The 18,398-nt window shown below is 38.9% G+C and overlaps 1 protein-coding gene across 1 annotated transcript; it reads left to right on the plus strand.

Annotated features, from left to right (window-relative positions):
* The first annotated feature begins 692 nt into the window (after window positions 1–692).
* Window positions 693–13,772, plus strand: LOC134802504 (4-hydroxybenzoate polyprenyltransferase, mitochondrial). Its single transcript, XM_063775184.1, has 6 exons — window positions 693–1,035; window positions 6,976–7,151; window positions 7,738–7,885; window positions 8,383–8,576; window positions 9,074–9,262; window positions 13,398–13,772. Exons 1-6 carry the CDS (start codon window positions 741–743, stop codon window positions 13,578–13,580), a joined length of 1,185 nt encoding a protein of 394 aa, XP_063631254.1. The 5' UTR covers window positions 693–740; the 3' UTR covers window positions 13,581–13,772.
* Window positions 13,773–18,398: the final 4,626 nt, after the last annotated feature.

Genomic DNA, 18,398 nt, shown 5'->3' on the forward strand with positions numbered 1-18,398 from the left:
AGTTTTTGATTGAACAGACTCCAACTGTCAATGTCATTAATGTAATGTCACATGTCTTACCTCATTCTTATGTCATGTGCGGTAATATTTTCCCATATTTTCCTTGTTTAATTTCATAATTAAAAATAAATATTTATTTGTATTTTGTATTTAGGATATACCTAAATAGTCTTAAATAGAGTCCGCACATGTTAAAGATATTTTCCAAGTATATACCGTCTTACAGAAACCAAAAATATTAGAGATACAATTGTATCTTATAGTCTTTCTTTATATATTGTAGTTATCCTTGAATAAGGTTAGAAAACTTGTTATGCGGAGGGTTTTTTATGAGTATTCAACTAACTACTTAGCATGAAACTTATTTTGGCCGTGGTAAGTATAAAAACAATACTATTTTGGTTTGTTTTTACTTATAGGTTAGAATTATGTCATCTTTGTTGACAATATTCTAACTATAACACCTATATCATATCTTTTAAGATATAAATAATGGGCATTTATTTATATAACATATATAAAAAAGTAATATTACAGAAATTTACAAACTTATAGACTAAATCTAAAAATTAAGGACACTATAGTAGCATAGTTATAAGTACATTTTAACTATTAAAGATAGATTGTTAGTTAGCATTTGCTTTGCATATCCATTATAAATTACTCATGATAAATATCTAATTGTATAATGTTATAATTTTCAGATTATAATGTTTGAGTACTGAGCACAAAACGGCCAAATGCTAATCATGTCGCTCCGAAACTACCACAGACTACGTATACCATTAACACAAATACAAAACCTCCAAGCAAATATACAAAAATACTGTTTATGCGGGAATATTTATTTAAATAAGTACAAATATGATATAAAGCAAGTGCGGGTACACTCCACACAGAGTGACCATAGACAAAAGGCTGTGATAGAGAGTACTAATGTGATAGACAAGTTAAGTATAGACAAGAGAGGAGTAGAGTTGTGGAGGGCGAAGATAGACCCATATGTGAAGCTAGCAAGATGGGACAGACCTATAGGTAAGTTTTTTCAGTATAAATATTGCTAATCATCATTCTCTTGCCCTTTTCTCATACACTTGGGGTCGGGGCAGCATGTCTTTCTCTTCCACACCTCTCTCTCGCCCGTATCTCATCATACACTTGCGTTCATTTCATATCATCTCTCACACAGTCCATCCACCTTTTCCTCGGTTTTCCTTTCATCATACTTCCCTCCACATTCATTCGTAATACCTTTCTCATCGCATGACTTTCATCCCCCCGCATCACATGCCCGTACCACGCTAGGTGATTTGCCCTTACTTTTTCTGTTATGGGTGCAACTTTCAGGCTTCCTCTTATATAAAAGATAAAGATAAAAATAGCCTTTATTGCTAGATATTATGTCTAGTTACATGTTTTATTTTATTTCCTCTATTTTTATTAATTATTTCTAGCTTGTGCAATGACATAGGCCTCCTCTAAAACCTTCCAACACTCTCTCTTCCGCGCTTCCCTCCTCCAAGCTGGTCCAGCAACCTTCTTTATATCATCTTCCCACCTTAGTATCTGTCTGCCTCTCTTTCTTTTAGCATCTCTGGGGTACCAATGGGCTAGTTTCTGTGACCATTTGTTTGGGCCTCTGATCATATGACCCGTCCATCTCCACTTAAGTTTTTTGACAGTTTTTGTTATGGGGATCACCTTTGTTTTTTGTCTAATATCTGTTAGTCTTTTTCTGTTTTTTAATTTTATGTCTAATAGGCTCCTCTGCATGGAGTTTTGGCTTACTTCTAATTTTCTCATGTTTTTGCTTGTAAGGGCCCAGGTTTGGCATCCATAAGACATACATGGTGTTATGGAAGTGTTTATAATCTTGCCTTAAAAAAAAAGCTTCATCGTATATACTCATTCCTTATCCTATTCATTCTTGTCACGCCACACATCCATCTTAACATTTTCATCTCCGCTACATGCAATCTCTTTTCATCCGTCACCTTTAGGGTCCAACACAAGTATATACCAATACTTATTATTATACAATAATTAATATTGCTAATGTAATAATTAATACTAATTTATGCCTACAATTTCTTCTGTGTAGATTATTGATTTCCTGGAACTCAAACTTGTCTGAAAGACAATCAGACTTGTCAAACTTGTCTTGGTTGTCTGGAAGAGGTGGCTTTTTAGCGATAAGACCGCCTGTTGTTACCGAGTCTTAAGCTTGTATTTCACTTTTTGTATTTTTTTTACTTTATGGTGCCATAAAGGATAGAGTCGCACCAAACAAAGTCTGCAGCGGATTTGATAGCCCACGCTGTGTAAGTGTTATGAATATGTCATAATTTCATAGAAGTTTGACGTTTAAAATGACACTTGCACTGCGTGGGCTATCAAAATCTCTGCAGACTTTTTACGGTCTGACTATATTTACTTACAGCTTGGCAAAAAAGAGTAGAAATTAAAAAGTGGCAACACTGTCGTGTTGTCCCGTTTTCTTATATAAATTGGTTTGAAAGGGATGACACTACAGTGTTGCCACTTTTTAATGTCTACTCTTTTTTGCCAAGCTATACTTACTTACTTGGTACAAAATTTCAACTAAATTGGTTCAGAAGATTGAGCAGAAAGAGGTGACAGACAGAGTACTTTTGCATTTATAATTTTTGGTGATTGAAACTGGTATGGCAGCAGTTATTAAGTGGGTAAGGTGTTCTAGATAAACAGCTTTCTTTATGCCTAAGAGAATTAGAGCATGTGTAGGTAATTTTGAACACCCCACCCACTTAGTCCAAACCCTTTTGGAAGAGATGGCCTGTGCCCAAAAGTGGAATAAATAGGGAATATTAGGCAAAGCTCTGCATAGGTGGCACTACTAGCATATACAGTAAACAAACCTCATTGACATCATCAATGACACATCATGCGTCACTAGGTCAATCACATGGCCTACCGTGAAACAAGGTGAAACACGACAATCGAAAGTTCGGTTTCTGCCTCTCTATCACTCTTGCTTATTCGATCGATAGAGAGGCAGATAAATAAATTTCGATTTTCGCATTTCGCGGTAGGCCACCTGTAAACAAACCGCCTTGGTGCATCAATGTCATAGTGAAAACTTGTCAAAAAACTGTTTAAGGCCTAGTCATCATCATCATCATCATCATCATCAGGCTATATTAGTCCACTGCTGGACATAGCCCTCCCCTAAAGAGCGCCAAAGCGCCCTGTCTTCAGCTTGCCGCGTCCAGCATCTGCCTGCAGTCTTTCGCAGATCGTCATCCCACCTGGTCGGAGGGCGTCCTTCACTACGTTTGCCGAGTCGCGGTCTCCACTCAAGAACACGTTTACCCCAGCGGTTGTCGGTTCTTCTTGAGATATGGCCAGCCCACTGCCACTTCAGCTTGCTAATAGGCCTGATGACAAATTTTGAAAACCCTTTTAATATCGTCGGTACACTTGTATTAGTTCCGAAAAACACTATATTTCAGTTATACTCATAAGATTTAACATAGATAATTGCATTTTATTATAGCTAGTTTAAACTTCGCGCGAAAACGCCTCGCATGCCATTTGTGACGTCATCATTTAGTTGGTGGTAGGGTGGTAGATATTGTTTACATACTTACAGTTACGAATTTCCCTTGAATCCGAATGATATTGTTAATTCAGCACCATATATTACGATTAGGGATGATAAATACATTACAAAAATTTATCACAATAACTCATTTTACACAAAAACTCTCACACGGTTGCAGTTTAAGATGAATTATTTAGATACATGTAAATTTTGAGTGAAAATCACCGAACGCCGCTTTTACTTTTTAATTTTTCATTTTTTCTAGTTACGACAGCCAACATGGCAATGATAGTTCCATTCAGCCAAATAATTAAAAAAAGTTTGTTGTTGAAATATCGTATTATTTAGCATTTTATTTAAATAATAACAAATAGATATCTAGTTTATATCGTGTAATAATATTTTTTGGACGTAATAAATGTTTAGTGGCGAAATAACATTTTTTTTGCACCTTTCGAACTCTTTGGTGCCCACGTATAGATTTCGGTCAAGAGGTTGTCTATGTTGCTCTAAGAAATATGTTATGGATTGATGACGTCACTGTTTGGAACGTTTCTGATTGGCGTTTCAGTAAAAATGGCCGATTGGAGAATTTTGCACTTTTATTTTATTGAATATATTAATAATCCTTCAGTTTATACTGAGATTGGGCCATTTTTTAGAATCATATTAACATATATGTTTCGTTGAAACCATTATTTCCATGATTCTTTGTTACTTGCAACAGGCCTATTCTTTGAGCTATGTCGGTAACTTTGGTTCTCTGTCGGATGTATTCGTTACGAATCCTATCCTTCAGAGAAACCCCGAGCATAGCTCTCTCCATAGCTCGCTGAGCGACTTTGAACTGGTGGACCAACCCTACCGTGAGTGTCCATGTCTCGGCTCCGTAGGTCATGACGGGTAGGACGCACTGATTGAAAACTTTTGTTTTCAAGCATTGCGGTATGGATGACGAGAAGACTCGGCGAAGTTTCCCGAACGCTGCCCAGCCCAGCTGGATCCTCCTCTTGGCCTCCTTCTCGAAATTGTTTCTACCTAACTGCAGAATCTGCCCAAGGTAAGTGTATTCGGAAACGATTTCGAGAAGGTGACCATGTACGACTATCGGTATTGGGTAGTCATGATCAATGGCCACATTGAGCCATTGATCATGACTTTGGTTTTATCCAAATTCATGCCAAGACCGATGCGTCGCGAGGCTGAAGCTAGGTCGTCCAGCAACCGGTTCAGCTCCTCCAGCGACTCCGCCATTAAGACTATATGTCATCTGCAAATCGTAGGTGTGATATGTAGTCGCCGTTTATGTTGATGCCCTTACCTTTCCAGTCCAGCGTCTTAAACACATCTTCCAACGCGCTTGTGAACAGTTTCGGGGATATAACATCCCCCTGCCTCACTCCTCTGCGCAATTGGATGGGTTTAGACTGCTGGCCCTGTAAGTACTTGAATACTTATAGTGGCGGCTTCGTATAGACATCTCAGCACCTCGATATAACGATAGTATATTTGGCATCGCTGTAGGGATTCCAGAACAGCCCAGGTCTCGACAGTCCACAAAAGCTAGACACAGGGGCTGATTATATTCTTCGGACTTCTGTATAATCTGCCTCACTGGGTGAATGTGGTCTGTGGTGCCATATCCTCCGCGAAACCCTGCCTGCTCTGGCGGCTGAAACTCGTCGAGTCTCCTGGCGAGACGATTCGTGACCAGTCGTGAGAACAGCTTATAGACGTGGCTCAGGAGCGAGATGGGTCTGTAATTTTTAAGGAGAGTTTTGTCCCCCTTTTTAAAAAACAGCACCACCAAACTCCCGCTCCACGCCTTTGGAGTTCTCCCACTGTGAAGGACGGCGTTGAAGAGATTCTGCAATTCCTGTATAACAGGGGCTCCTGCAGCTTTCAAAAGCTCTGATGTTATTCCGTCCTCACCGGGGGCTTTTCCATTTTTAAGCTGCCTCAGAGCTAGCACGATCTCGTCTTGACTAATGTCTGGCAGGTCGTCAGTGTAGTGGCGTGTCAGGGTGGCTCTGGAATCATGGTCGTCTCGTCGGGAATAAGGGGCATGTGCAGCTTATAATCGACCATAGAAATCCTCAATCTCGGCTAAGATCTCCGCCTTCGACAATACGGTCCTCCCGTCGTGCGTTTTAAGCTTCGGCAGGTGGCTCCTGCCAAGCTGCTGAGTGAATACTTTGGACCCTCGGTTTCGCTCTATCGCCTCTTCAATGAGGCGTGTGTTGAAGCTCCGAAGGTCACGCCGTACCATCTTCGCAATTTGCTTGTTCAGGTCTGACCTCTCAGATGAAGTCGCTTGGGTGGTTTCCCGTCTTTTTGTCATCAGACCGAGAGTCTCAGCCGAGAGTTTGGATTTTCTGCCAGTCCGCTGCGTTCTGCAGAATTTTATGCCCTCGTCCCTCAGAGTTTCGACCAGATTGCGTAGGGTCTCGTCAGCGTCATCAGTGGGTTCCAAGGCAACAAACCTATGCCTGAGAAGCTGCTGAAACTTCTCGGTACCTGCCGTGATTTGGATTGGATTAGGTCCGAGCGTGGACTTCATCAATCGGTTTCTTTCAAGCTAACTTGATATTCAGAGAGCCTCGGAGAAGTCGGTGATCAGATCCGGTATTAAACCTATTGATCACTGAGACATCTCTGAATATGTACCTGCTATCCGTCATGATGAAGTCGATCTCATTTTTAGTCACAGTGTCGGGGCTTTGCCATGTCCACTTCCTTTGCTTTGAGGCTGTTTCTTAAAACCTAGTATGTATTTAAGGCCTAGTATGTATGAGTTACTCTATGGTTTTACTAAACAAATTAGTGCTGCACTCTGGCGGCAGAACATTGCAGTAATACTCCCTATTGGCTGTTCATTAACCCTTAGAACGCCACGCCTATCATAAGCGGCCGGTCATTGTGGACCTTGTTGGAATGCACTAAGTTTGATATTGGGCTGTAGCCGCGCGCGTCTTTTGATCACATTTGCATTTGGTATAGCCGTCCGGTGGGTCGGCCCAGGGGCCTTACCATGATGTTCTTATTGCGAATCTGTTTAGGGCCTAAACTGAATTGCTAAGGGACGGAGTTATGCGACTTATATAGCTCGGTCCTTTAGCGATTCAGTTTAGGTCCTAAACAGAATCGCAGTAAGGACATCATGGTAAGGCCCCAGGTATCGGCGGTATCGCTGGGAAGACAGTATGATTGCGGATCTGCTTCAGCTTCGCGTCAGTAACTGGCAGGAAGTTGCGCAGGATCGGGACAGGTGGCACGCTCTCGTTTCGGAGGCCAAGATTCTCTTTGGTTCACTGAGCCAAAATAGTTAGTTTGTTAGTTTAGTATTATTTGGCGATCCGAAGGTTAAACAAAGGAATCAAATGAATCCGCAGGTGTCCACCTCCTCTACTGGCCGTGCTCCTGGTCCATAGCGCTGGGGTCTCTCCCCGGGACGGTGCCCTTGGAGACCTCCCTCAAGATGGCGGGGCTGTTCCTGGTGGGTGCGGGGCTGATGCGGGGCGCGGGGTGCACCATCAACGACATGTGGGACAGGGACATTGATGCTCAGGTCAGTTCTTTATATTATAAACACACACACACACACACAGGATACACAGTACACAGTACGCACGCACGCACACCAAACACACACACACACACGCACGCACGCACGAACGCACGCACGGCTAGATTAATTGGAATATATTTCGATTTTTTTGGGAATACTATAGTTTGTATCTTTAGGCATTTAAAAAAGAGTAAACTAAATCTACCCTCAAATGGCTTCTTAAGCCAGTTGAGGGTAGATGAAAACATTACATGATCAAATAATGTAGGTTAAAGTCAGGTCGTACAGTGACAGATCCAGGTGGTTTTGTATTTGGTTGGTTAATCAATAGATGTTAGAAGTACCCGAAAATGTACAAATTCTTTATTTACTTTTATTTAAGTACCTCTGGAGGAGGCCTTCACCTGCGAAGACGGGGTTCTTGCTAAATATTAATTCATTTAAAAACTATTTTAAAATGTCATAATTGCAAGAAATAAAAGGCTATTTTATTTTATTTATGTACCTACACTACCTAAAGATACAGAGTATAGTCAAGGCACGCGTCTTCGTGAATGACACGATCTATATTTTGTTTATTTGAAAGGTGGAGCGAACCAAAGATCGCCCGCTGGTGTCTGGCGTGATATCCACAAAGCAAGCTGTGGGTTTCCTGGCTGTTCAGCTCTCGTTGGCTCTAGGAGTGCTGCTGCAGCTGAACTGCTACAGCGTGGCGCTGGGCGCTAGCAGCATGTGTAAGTAAAATATAACTTTTTTAAGACACATGTGGCAGACGCCAACGCGCACGGTCCCTGTACTCAGATTCAGCTTCATAAAAAAACGGTGTTATTTTAGATTACTTAATTATATTTAACCCATGGAGCGCCCTACTGTCACACGTGTGATGTTAACTTAATTTGGGTCGTAGCGACTTAGTATCAGACGTGTTACTACAGATCAATATGGGTCAAATTGCTTTGCATCAATTTGTTGTATGGTTGGCGTTCGACGGGTTAAAAATAAGCCTTACAGTAAACAGTAAGCCTCACAGTCCTTACCTACAAAAAGCCTTTTTATGAACCTTTACAAAAAGAAGGAGGATTTAAATTCTATTGTACAAACTTTAACCACTCAAGAATCAAAACAGTCCAAGACAAATACAATTATAGAAATAGTTTATTGTGTTGAGTACAAAAAAGATTAAAATACAACTCTCACATTACACATTACGGTTTCCTTTGATTTATTACAGTGTTGGTAATAACGTACCCGCTAGCGAAGCGCTTCACGAACTACCCGCAAATCTTTCTGGGCGCCACATTCAACTGGGGCGCTTTACTGGGCTACAGCGCCCTACAGGGTGCCATAGATCCGGCGGTCTGCTTGCCGCTCTACTGCGGCGCTCTAGCGTGGACGGTGGTGTACGACACCATCTATGCGCACCAGGTTGGTACTGGGCTACAGCGCCCTACAGGGTGCCATCGACCCGGCGGTCTGCTTGCCGCTCTACTGCGGCGCTCTAGCGTGGACGGTGGTGTACGACACCATCTATGCGCACCAGGTTGGTACTGGGCTACAGCGCCCTACAGGGTGCCATCGACCCGGCGGTGTCTGTATAGAGGCTTATTGTCATAGTAAATATTGTACTCACAGTAAATTTACTGCCATTTTCGACACAGGATTAAAACTAAAATTGAATAAAAATACGAAAAAAAAATGTTTAGAACACCATATGACTTTGACCCGTGTTCTTTCACTGATGTGTTAAAATTGTTAAATACCAAACGGTACGGCACGTTATTCTCTTAGACTATTTATCTTATACACTTCATAGATCTTTGGTCCTATTAATATCATTGTCTATAGACATATAGAACTATAGTTCTCAGGCATTCAAAAGATCTATCCGATATTAAAATAATGCTATAATAATTCGCCCTTAGGACAAAATGGATGACGCCCGCATAGGCATGAAGTCCACCGCGCTCACGTTCGGTTCGGCCACCAAGCCGGCCCTCAGCGGAGCCCTGGCGCTCAGCACGGGCGGCCTGCTGCTGGCGGGCGCTGGCGCGGGGCTCCAGTGGCCCTACCACGTCGCTGTGGGGGCCGCCACGCTCCATGCGGCCAGACAGGTGTGTACGATTCTGAAATGACAATTGAACAATAGGGTATTTGACTGTATTAAAAAAAAAACGGGTTGCACTCCGGGAGTGCCGACAGAAGTGAAAACTAAATGACTAGTCCAAAATGACTGCAGCACTATGTATAATTGACCCATCCTCCTTTCTATTGAAAAAATTTAGTTCCGAAATTGCTGGCCAGTGAGCTTAAAATTGTAGCGTTAATTGTTTAAAATTCGAATAGAAATTGTAAAGTTACCTTGCAGACCTCGCATCTATAGTACATTATTGTCGAGGCTCGGAAGTAGCTACTTGCAGGCTGAGGATTCGTTTTAAACGGACGACCTTGGGAGTCCGTTTAATTGAATCCGAAGCCAGCAAGTAGCCTTCCAGCCGAGTCATATATAGTGCTTTTCTCAAAAATGGTGCAAGAAATATAAATATCATAGAAATATTTTACAAAAGCAACTTTCTTACGTATATATTTTCACAGAAAAAAGTAGAAACAATTGTAAAAATTAGCTTTGCCGCCTTTTTATTTTTTAATAAAAAAATAGAAGTGTATTTTTCTGCCGAAAATACGCCAACCTATTTGAGACAGCTAAATAGTCGCGGTACTAATCATCTGTTTGGCTGTTTAAAGGGCCTGTGCCTTCATTTGATATGGCCATTTCAACTTTTAAAAAGTTTGGAACTCAACAAATAATGGAATTTGTATGCAACATTGCAGTCCCAAAATCGAGACTGCAATGTTTTTAACTTTTTAATTTTTGACTGACCATAAACTACGCGCTTCGCAACCTATTTTTTAAACGGCAAAGTCGACTTTGCCGTCCATTTTTGAGAAAAATATATTTGGTCATGATATTTTGAGTTTTATTCACCAGTACTAGAGTTCACTTTTATTAGCGATTTCATCAAGATGTAGCTTTATTGAATTATATTGGAGTGATATAAAGTTATGTAACTGTGAGATCCTCGTATTTCAGCCCGTACAAGATTAGAACATTGAGCTTTATTGCTTAATATAAAAGTCCAGTTTTAAATAATTGACCTGATTATGATACGTTATGACTAAAGTTCTTTGGTGAATAACATTGTCCGTGACACATGACGTCACCGTTACGTTACCTGAATCGAGTTTATCATTTTTTTCCCACCTCAAAAAGTGCTCAGCGCCGCTAAAGAAGTTTTCACGTCAATAAATTATTTTTCACCACACCAGCTCGGAAAGGCTTACTTGGCACTTCAAAAACTGATAGCAAAGTTGCATTTTATTCACATGTGAGGCAAAGTAATCAAATGCAAATTTTGAGTTGTTTTCTTATGTTTGCTGGTAGAATTGACTTTTAAATGATGATTTTGGATGATAAATATTTAATAACATTCATTTGGATTTGATTTTGTTTGATATTCTACATTTAATATTTGCTTCGGGTTGGTGTGGTGAAAAATTTTGTCTTTCACTTGGGGGCAAATTTTGTTTAGCCCTCGTGCTTTGACACCCTCGCAACGCTCAAGATTCCATTTTTAGAATTTCAGAATCTTTCGCCTGCTCGGGTATCAATATTAGCACGAGCGGTTAAACAACAACTTTGCCCCCTTGTAAAACAAATAACTGTTACACCATGCAAGAAATAAAGCACCAGAAGATTAATAGAGAAACGTATACAGCAGTTATTTTTAGACACAATTTCTATTTTAAAACCCGTGTAAAACTATAAAGAGTAGTTAATTTGATTGTGACGTCACATGCTAGTGTTTCATATAAATTCCATAGTAGCAACATCGTTTTGACAATTAGAAAAAAGAAACTGGTTTGACTAGTAGTCAAATACCCTATTAGGTATTTTTGCTATCAGTTTTTGAAGTGCCAAGTAAGCCTTTCCGAGCTGGTGTGGTGAAAAATAATTTATTGACGTGAAAACTTCTTTAGCGGCGCTGAGCACTTTTTGAGGTGGGAAAAAAATGATAAACTCGATTATATTAAGCAATAAAGCTCAATGTTCTAATCTTGTACGGGCTGAAATACGAGGATCTCACAGTTACATAACTTTATATCACTCCAATATAATTCAATAAAGCTACATCTTGATGAAATCGCTAATAAAAGTGAACTCTAGTACTGGTGAATAAAACTCAAAATAATATATCATGACCAAATATATTTAGATGCGAAGTCTGCAAGGTAACTTTACAATTTCTATTCGAATTTTAAACAATTAACGCTACAATTTTAAGCTCACTGGCCAGCAATTTCGGAACTAAATTTTTTCAATAGAAAGGAGGATGGGTAAGTATACATTTGGATTTGATTTTGTTTGATATTCTACATTTAATATTTGCTTCGGGTTGGTGTGGTGAAAAATTTTGTCTTTCACTTGGGGGCAAATTTTGTTTAGCCCTCGTGCTTTGACACCCTCGCAACGCTCAAGATTCCATTTTTAGAATTTCAGAATCTTTCGCCTGCTCGGGTATCAATATTAGCACGAGCGGTTAAACAACAACGTTGCCCCCTTGTAAAACAAATAACTATTACACCATGCAAGAAATAAAGCACCAGAAGATTATTAGAGAAACGTATACAGCAGTTATTTTTAGACACAATTTCTATTTTAAAACCCGTGTAAAACTATAAAGAGTAGTTAATTTGATTGTGACGTCACATGCTAGTGTTTCATATAAATTCCATAGTAGCAACATCGTTTTGACAATTAGAAAAAAGAAACTGATTTGACTAGTAGTCAAATACCCTATTAGGTATTTGACTAGTAGTCAAATACGGGTGTGTAATGCTTAATATAATTATAAAAAAACTATCATACATTTGTTATAAAACCATTTGATATATTATTGTATGTTATAATGTAATTTTTATTATACGTTTCCTTTATTATATTGTGATTTCATCTAAACTGTCATTTATATAATGCCTAATGTAATATAATTTTCAAATAGTATAGAGACATGTTTTATAATGACATTTATTATATTATATTTTTGTATAACGTAATACTTCATACAATTTTATCAAGTATAAATACATATACTGTATAAATTTTTTTGGCATATTTCATTTACTGATAACGTAAAGTTTTACATACTTTTTATAACTAGTACGCAGGCCTACTGCTTTTGTTAGCTATTTTATTCTAGGGAGGTCGCAGTTCTAACCTAACCTAACCAATTTTTTCACTGTTTTCGTTCTGCGGGGGCCGCAGTTCAAACCTAACCTAAACCACTTTTATGCTAGAGTATTTGATTCTACGGAGGGTCAAAGTTCTAACCTAACCTAACCCTCCTTTTGTTAGGTAGTTATTAGTTTGTGCGGAGTCGCAGTTCCAACCTAACCTAACCCATTTATGTCATGCAACTATTATGCCACACAAATAATTATGTTATGTCACTTGTTATAACAAATAATATACTTTAGAGCATGTAATAATTATGGCAATGTATATTAGACGAAGTGTAAATATACCTTATGACCATTATACCAATAATAACATTATATATACCGTTAATTAGGTATTATGGTAGTATGTCATTTATTACGTTATTCAAAATAACGATATAGCAAACTATAATATATGAAAAGTAATTATAACAAATGTAATGCACCCGTCAAATACCCTATTAGGTACAGTGCTTAACCCTTTGAAGCCCACTTCTATCAATCTCCGTACATATGTAGTGCATATTTTTTTTCCATCGTATTTTCACGGAAACGTACAGTCAAGTGTAATAATATGGGTGCATATAACTTACTCAAAAATATGTCCAATAGTTCTTAATTCGCTGACATAAGAGCTATGGGACATATTTTTGAGTATGATGTGTGCACCCATATTTTTACACTTGAATGTACGAACGTGTCTTACTATTTCAGTCAGTCTCGGTACACAAAGTACTGAAGTTGACTGAAGTAGCATGACAAATACGAACGTTTCCGAGAAAGTACGATGGAAAACAATTATGCACTAAAGTGTCATTTTATGGAACTAATTGCTAACTATGTAAACAAACCGCCATATTGAAATTGTCTCTGAATGATGAATTTACTAGTGACTTTTGTTTACATGGTTAGCAAATTCCATAGAATGACACTTTTCATCTGTATCTCAATATGTTTTCTCTCAAATTTCAGATATACACCCTCAACCCGGACAACCCCGCCGACTGCGCGTCTAAATTCAAGTCTAACACCCTCATTGGTCTAATAATCCTCCTAGGCATCTTAGGAGGGGGTTATACTCAGTACATAGACAACAGAGCGAGGCATAGAGGCAAGGAGGATCTCAGTGTTGCCAGCAGTTGTTTATTTGGGTAAATTGTAAATATAGTCTGTCAAGCCATTTCGGTCAGTAGAATAAACAGCAAATTTAAAAAATGAAGGCGCGAAGGGTTACCGTCCTATAGAAAAATTGAATCTGCCGCCTTTTTTTACTGACAAAGTTGTTTGACCGGCTATAATTAATCATAATCATAATTATGTGTGGGGGCTACTCGCAGTACATCGACAACAGAGCGAGGCATAAAGAAGGATCTGAGTGTTGCCAGCAGTTGTTTGTCAAAATTCAAGTCATTATCTTATCTGTGGTCGTGCACGCAAAGGGACGTCAAGTTGTGCCAACCCTAATAATTGCTCGGAGCAATGCTGAGCCGAACGGAGCCGAGAATGCCCAAAAGGAGGAGTGTCGCCCCACTGGTTTAGGTTTAGAAACATAGGTGTCGGAATTGATGCCAAAGACTAATATAATAAGTTTATAAACTTCTTAAAATATAATGTTAAGTTAACTTGAAAAGGGATTTATAAGTAGGTACAGATATAGACATTTCCACACAACTTATAGTGCGACATAAAATAGTAGAAATTAAATAAAATTTAAGTAAAAAAATTCCATACTATACTCTGTATCTGTAGGTATTTAAATAAAAGTAAACAAATAATTTGTACATTTTCGGGTAGTTATAATATTTATAGGTTAACCAACCAAATACAAAACCACCTGGATCTGTCACTGAACGACCTGACTTTAACGTGCTTTAACCCACATTATTTGATCATGTAATGTTTTTACCTACCCTCAACTGGCTTTAAGAGCCATTTGAGGGTAGATTTTGTTTACTTTTTTTTAAATATCTAAAGATACAGACTATAAATTGTTGCCATGTTTAAGCATTTTACGTCAAAATGTGACAGTTACGTAGGAAGTAATTTTCTACAATTTCTTGTCGGACTATATGAACCAATAGTCTACCAACTAAAGCCTAGGTAGTACGTACCACAGAATAAGTAATAGTACTACCGTAAAGAAAGGACACTTCCTACAAAACCGAAGTTTGACAGCGATTCAGGGTCGAATCATGATATCCCTTTCTAACTTATGGCACTATCCCTTTCGGCTATTTAGGGTTGTCAAAATTCAAGTCATTATCTTATCTGTGGTCGTGCACGCAAAGGGACGTCAAGTTCTGTCAACCCTAATAATTACTCGGAGCAATGCGAGCCGAACGGAGCCGAGTTTGCCCGAAGTCAGGAGTGTCTCCCCACTGGTAGTAGGTACTAATTACTTTAATGTAATTTAAATACCCTTATTTCAATAGGGAATATTACGCGAAACTCTGCGCAGGGGGCGCCACTACCACTATCTGTCACAATGGGGGTCTACCGCGAAACAAGAAAATCGAAATTTCGTTATCTAACCTCTCTATCACATTGCATATTCGAGCGATAAAGAGGCAGATAACTAAATTTCGATTTTCGCGTTTACCGGTAGGCCCTTGTTAACAAACCGCCTTGATGCATCAATGTCAGACTTTATTGTCTGTGAAAACTTGTCAAAAAACAGTTTAAGGCACAGTATGTATAAAAAAATAGTGAATAGAATCAGGCGTTACTTTGCGGAAATCCATACTAATTAAAACCAAAATATTACTTTGCTAATCCGCAAAAAGATAACGTGCTAGACAATCAGTGCTAACCCGTTATACTTACTTGCGTATTTTTATATGCAATTAATATTCCCACCCTCCCACCGCAAAAATAAATATAACAAACCACCACCAAAAGAATAAACCTCGACACGTGTTTCGCCTCTCTACGAGGCATCCTCAGGAGTTGTTGACGGTCTGACGCCCGGCAACGGAATGACCTGTCTAGAATGGTCGGCCATATTTATACCTTGACCACTCCCCCTACCGTGCAAGTGTGAGTGAGATGGAAAAATTCGTAATAACGGCGATGACGCAACATTCAATTGTTCGTTAAGAACAATTGCATGTTGCGTCATATAGACATAACCATCCAGAGAAGTCCAATTTTGTTATTTGCTCATTACTTTTCTAGTAATTTTTTTTCACGACAGGTGGTCAAAGTCGAAATTAATGTTTCGCTGTGAATTTAATTCAAGATTAAACCAGTACTTTTTTGCATTTTACATTGTTTATCGATAAAATACCTATTCTGTTATCTTAATTAACTATTCATGATGCCGTACACATAAAAAAAAACTAACTTCGAGACCTTTCCGAGTGCACACTGGCACTAACAATGTTAAAAACGGACAAAATTCATGAAAACCTTAATTTGGCAATAACTCTAAAACCGTGCCACTTTTACTGGGGTCATGTTAAGTTGGTTTGGGTCCTCTTGGCTTGGTCTACCTCCAGTGTCACTGTGACGTGTCACTTATGGGACACCCTGTATTTATGTAGATGTAGAAATGTTTGAGTAAATGTCTTTATTATTTATCCTCCTGAGACCCAGAAGCAATTGTTTTGTTTTTGAAACTGGAACCCTTAGTTACACAATAAAAGTTCAAAATAAATTTTGGAATATGTACAAAAAATTGTACGCAGGGACTTAGGAGGTTATAACTAATGGTATTAATAAACTAAAGTTCAAAAGTAAGTTTCCTATTTAGAATAAAAACATGTTTAGTTTTAGTAAATTATACTTTATTCGATTACAGTTATGGTGCATTTTTGAAAACTTCTGGTCAATGTATTTTTAATAGCTTCGTAAGAACACAATATACAAGAACATTTAGCATATTTGAAACCTGCGGACGCAGCATGGTTCCATTTTTATCGCTTGTCACGTTCTGACAAGTATGTAAGTGCGATAGTGACAGACGATAAAAATGGAACCATGCTGCGCCCGCTGAACTTGGCACAGAACTATGTCAAAATGACGATAAAAATCGAATTGTATTAAAAATTACAATTTGACATGGTTCCATCTTGTTGACCACTGACCGTAGTCGATATTGAACTGAGATTAGACCTTATCGCGACTGTATAAGGTCTACTCTTGGTTAGTTAAATGCGTTCCTGTTACCTAACTTGTAGTCTAGGTATAAATATCGACACGCACAAAGTGCCAAAATATTAACAGTACCTTACTGTATGGGGACTGTTCATAAATTACGTCATCTATTTTTGACGATTTTTGACACCCCCCCCCCCCTAAAATCATCCAAAAATCATGCTTCGAATGACCCCGTTTCCTCCTACTTCATGCTACCATCATCCGATGTCCAGACCCCCCCCCCCCAAATTTGAAATGACGTAATTTGTGAATAGCCCCATGGCACTATGTCCGTGTCGATATTTAATACCTTGACTGTGTAAAGCATAGGTTTATCAGTGAACCTTAACAACATTGGAATAGAGTCGAAATTTGACTTTCAACTTTTATAGAACCGACTCAGTGGAATTTAGACCTTTTGTAAAAGGAGTAAAATTGAATATGGTTTGGCATTATTGTGTGTAAAAATATATAATACAGTAAAATTATACATTTAGCGTTTGCGTCAAATCCGGTAGTTCTGATTTTTTGCAGACTTATTTATGATGTTGGTCCAATGAATAATCCAAGTTGGTGACCTCGAGCGCCGAACGCAACTTTGTCAAAAATCGAAAAACCTGCGAAAATTTCGGTTTTTGTTTAGTTTTGGGCGATTCTAACCCTAAAGGACTAGTTTTTGATAGTACCTTCCTTAGACGTTTTTAAAGAATAGATTTGCTACAATACGAGATTAGAACTGTCTCTGTAGATTGAATAGTTTCCGAGATAAAGGCTTTCAAAATGTTGACAAAGTTGCGTTCGGCGCTCAAAGTCACAAACTTGGATTATGAATTGGGCCAACACCATAAATAAGTCTGCAAAAAATCAGAGCTACCGGATTTGACGCAGAAGAGCCACGTTACAAAATTCTACAATTTCACTGGATTAATAGGTGTATTGTTGTGTATTCATGATTGGACGTTGTTGTTGTTGGAATAAACTATCTTGCCAATAGTTTACAGTTGTTTATTTGAAAACCACTGTTTTAACCTTTTCGACGCCGTGTCAAACACAAAAGCTGTCACTCGGACGCCACGTCACCGAAGTGTCAAAACTGAAATTGAATTTTTTTTTCTATTATGGCTTTTGGAAGGTTAGCCAATGTCAAGTTGTGAAGGTATTAAAAGTTAGGGAAACAAGGAATGAAATTAAACTTAATGCATATGCACGTAGGTCTATGTTTTTGTGGTCTGTGACGGATTAATCCGTCTTTGGCGTTGGACCTGCGGTGCGGATATATCCGTCATTGGCGTCCAAAAGGTTAAGCTCTTCGCGTCTACTAGGTACATACTGAAAGAGAAGCGCTGGTGGCCTAGCGGTAGGAGTGTGCGACTTTCAATCCGGAGGTCGCGGGTTCAAACCCCGGCTCGTACCAAGGAGCTGTTCGGAACTTATGTGCGAAATATCATTTGATATTAACCAGTTGCTTTTCGGTGAAGGAAAACATCGTGAGGAAACCGGGCTAATCCCAATAAGGCCTAGTTTCCTCTCTGGGTTAGAAGGTCAGATGGCAGTCGCTTTCGTAAAAACTAGTGCCTACGTCAATACTTGGGATTAGTTGTCAAGCGGACCCCAGGCTCCCATGAGCCGTGGCAAAATAACGGGACAACGCGAGGAAGAAGAAGGTACAGGTAAATACTGAAAGTGTGAGAAAAATAAAAACCTGTATATGATTGACATGATTGTCAACTAATATTTAATGTATAATAAAATATATTATATCTAGTACTAATAAAAAATGCCGGGCAAGGACCGCTTTTTTTTTTTACCACATCGGTGGCATACAAACATACGGCC

This window comes from Cydia splendana, chromosome 24, assembly GCF_910591565.1.
Source record: "Cydia splendana chromosome 24, ilCydSple1.2, whole genome shotgun sequence".
NCBI lineage: Eukaryota > Metazoa > Arthropoda > Insecta > Lepidoptera > Tortricidae > Cydia > Cydia splendana.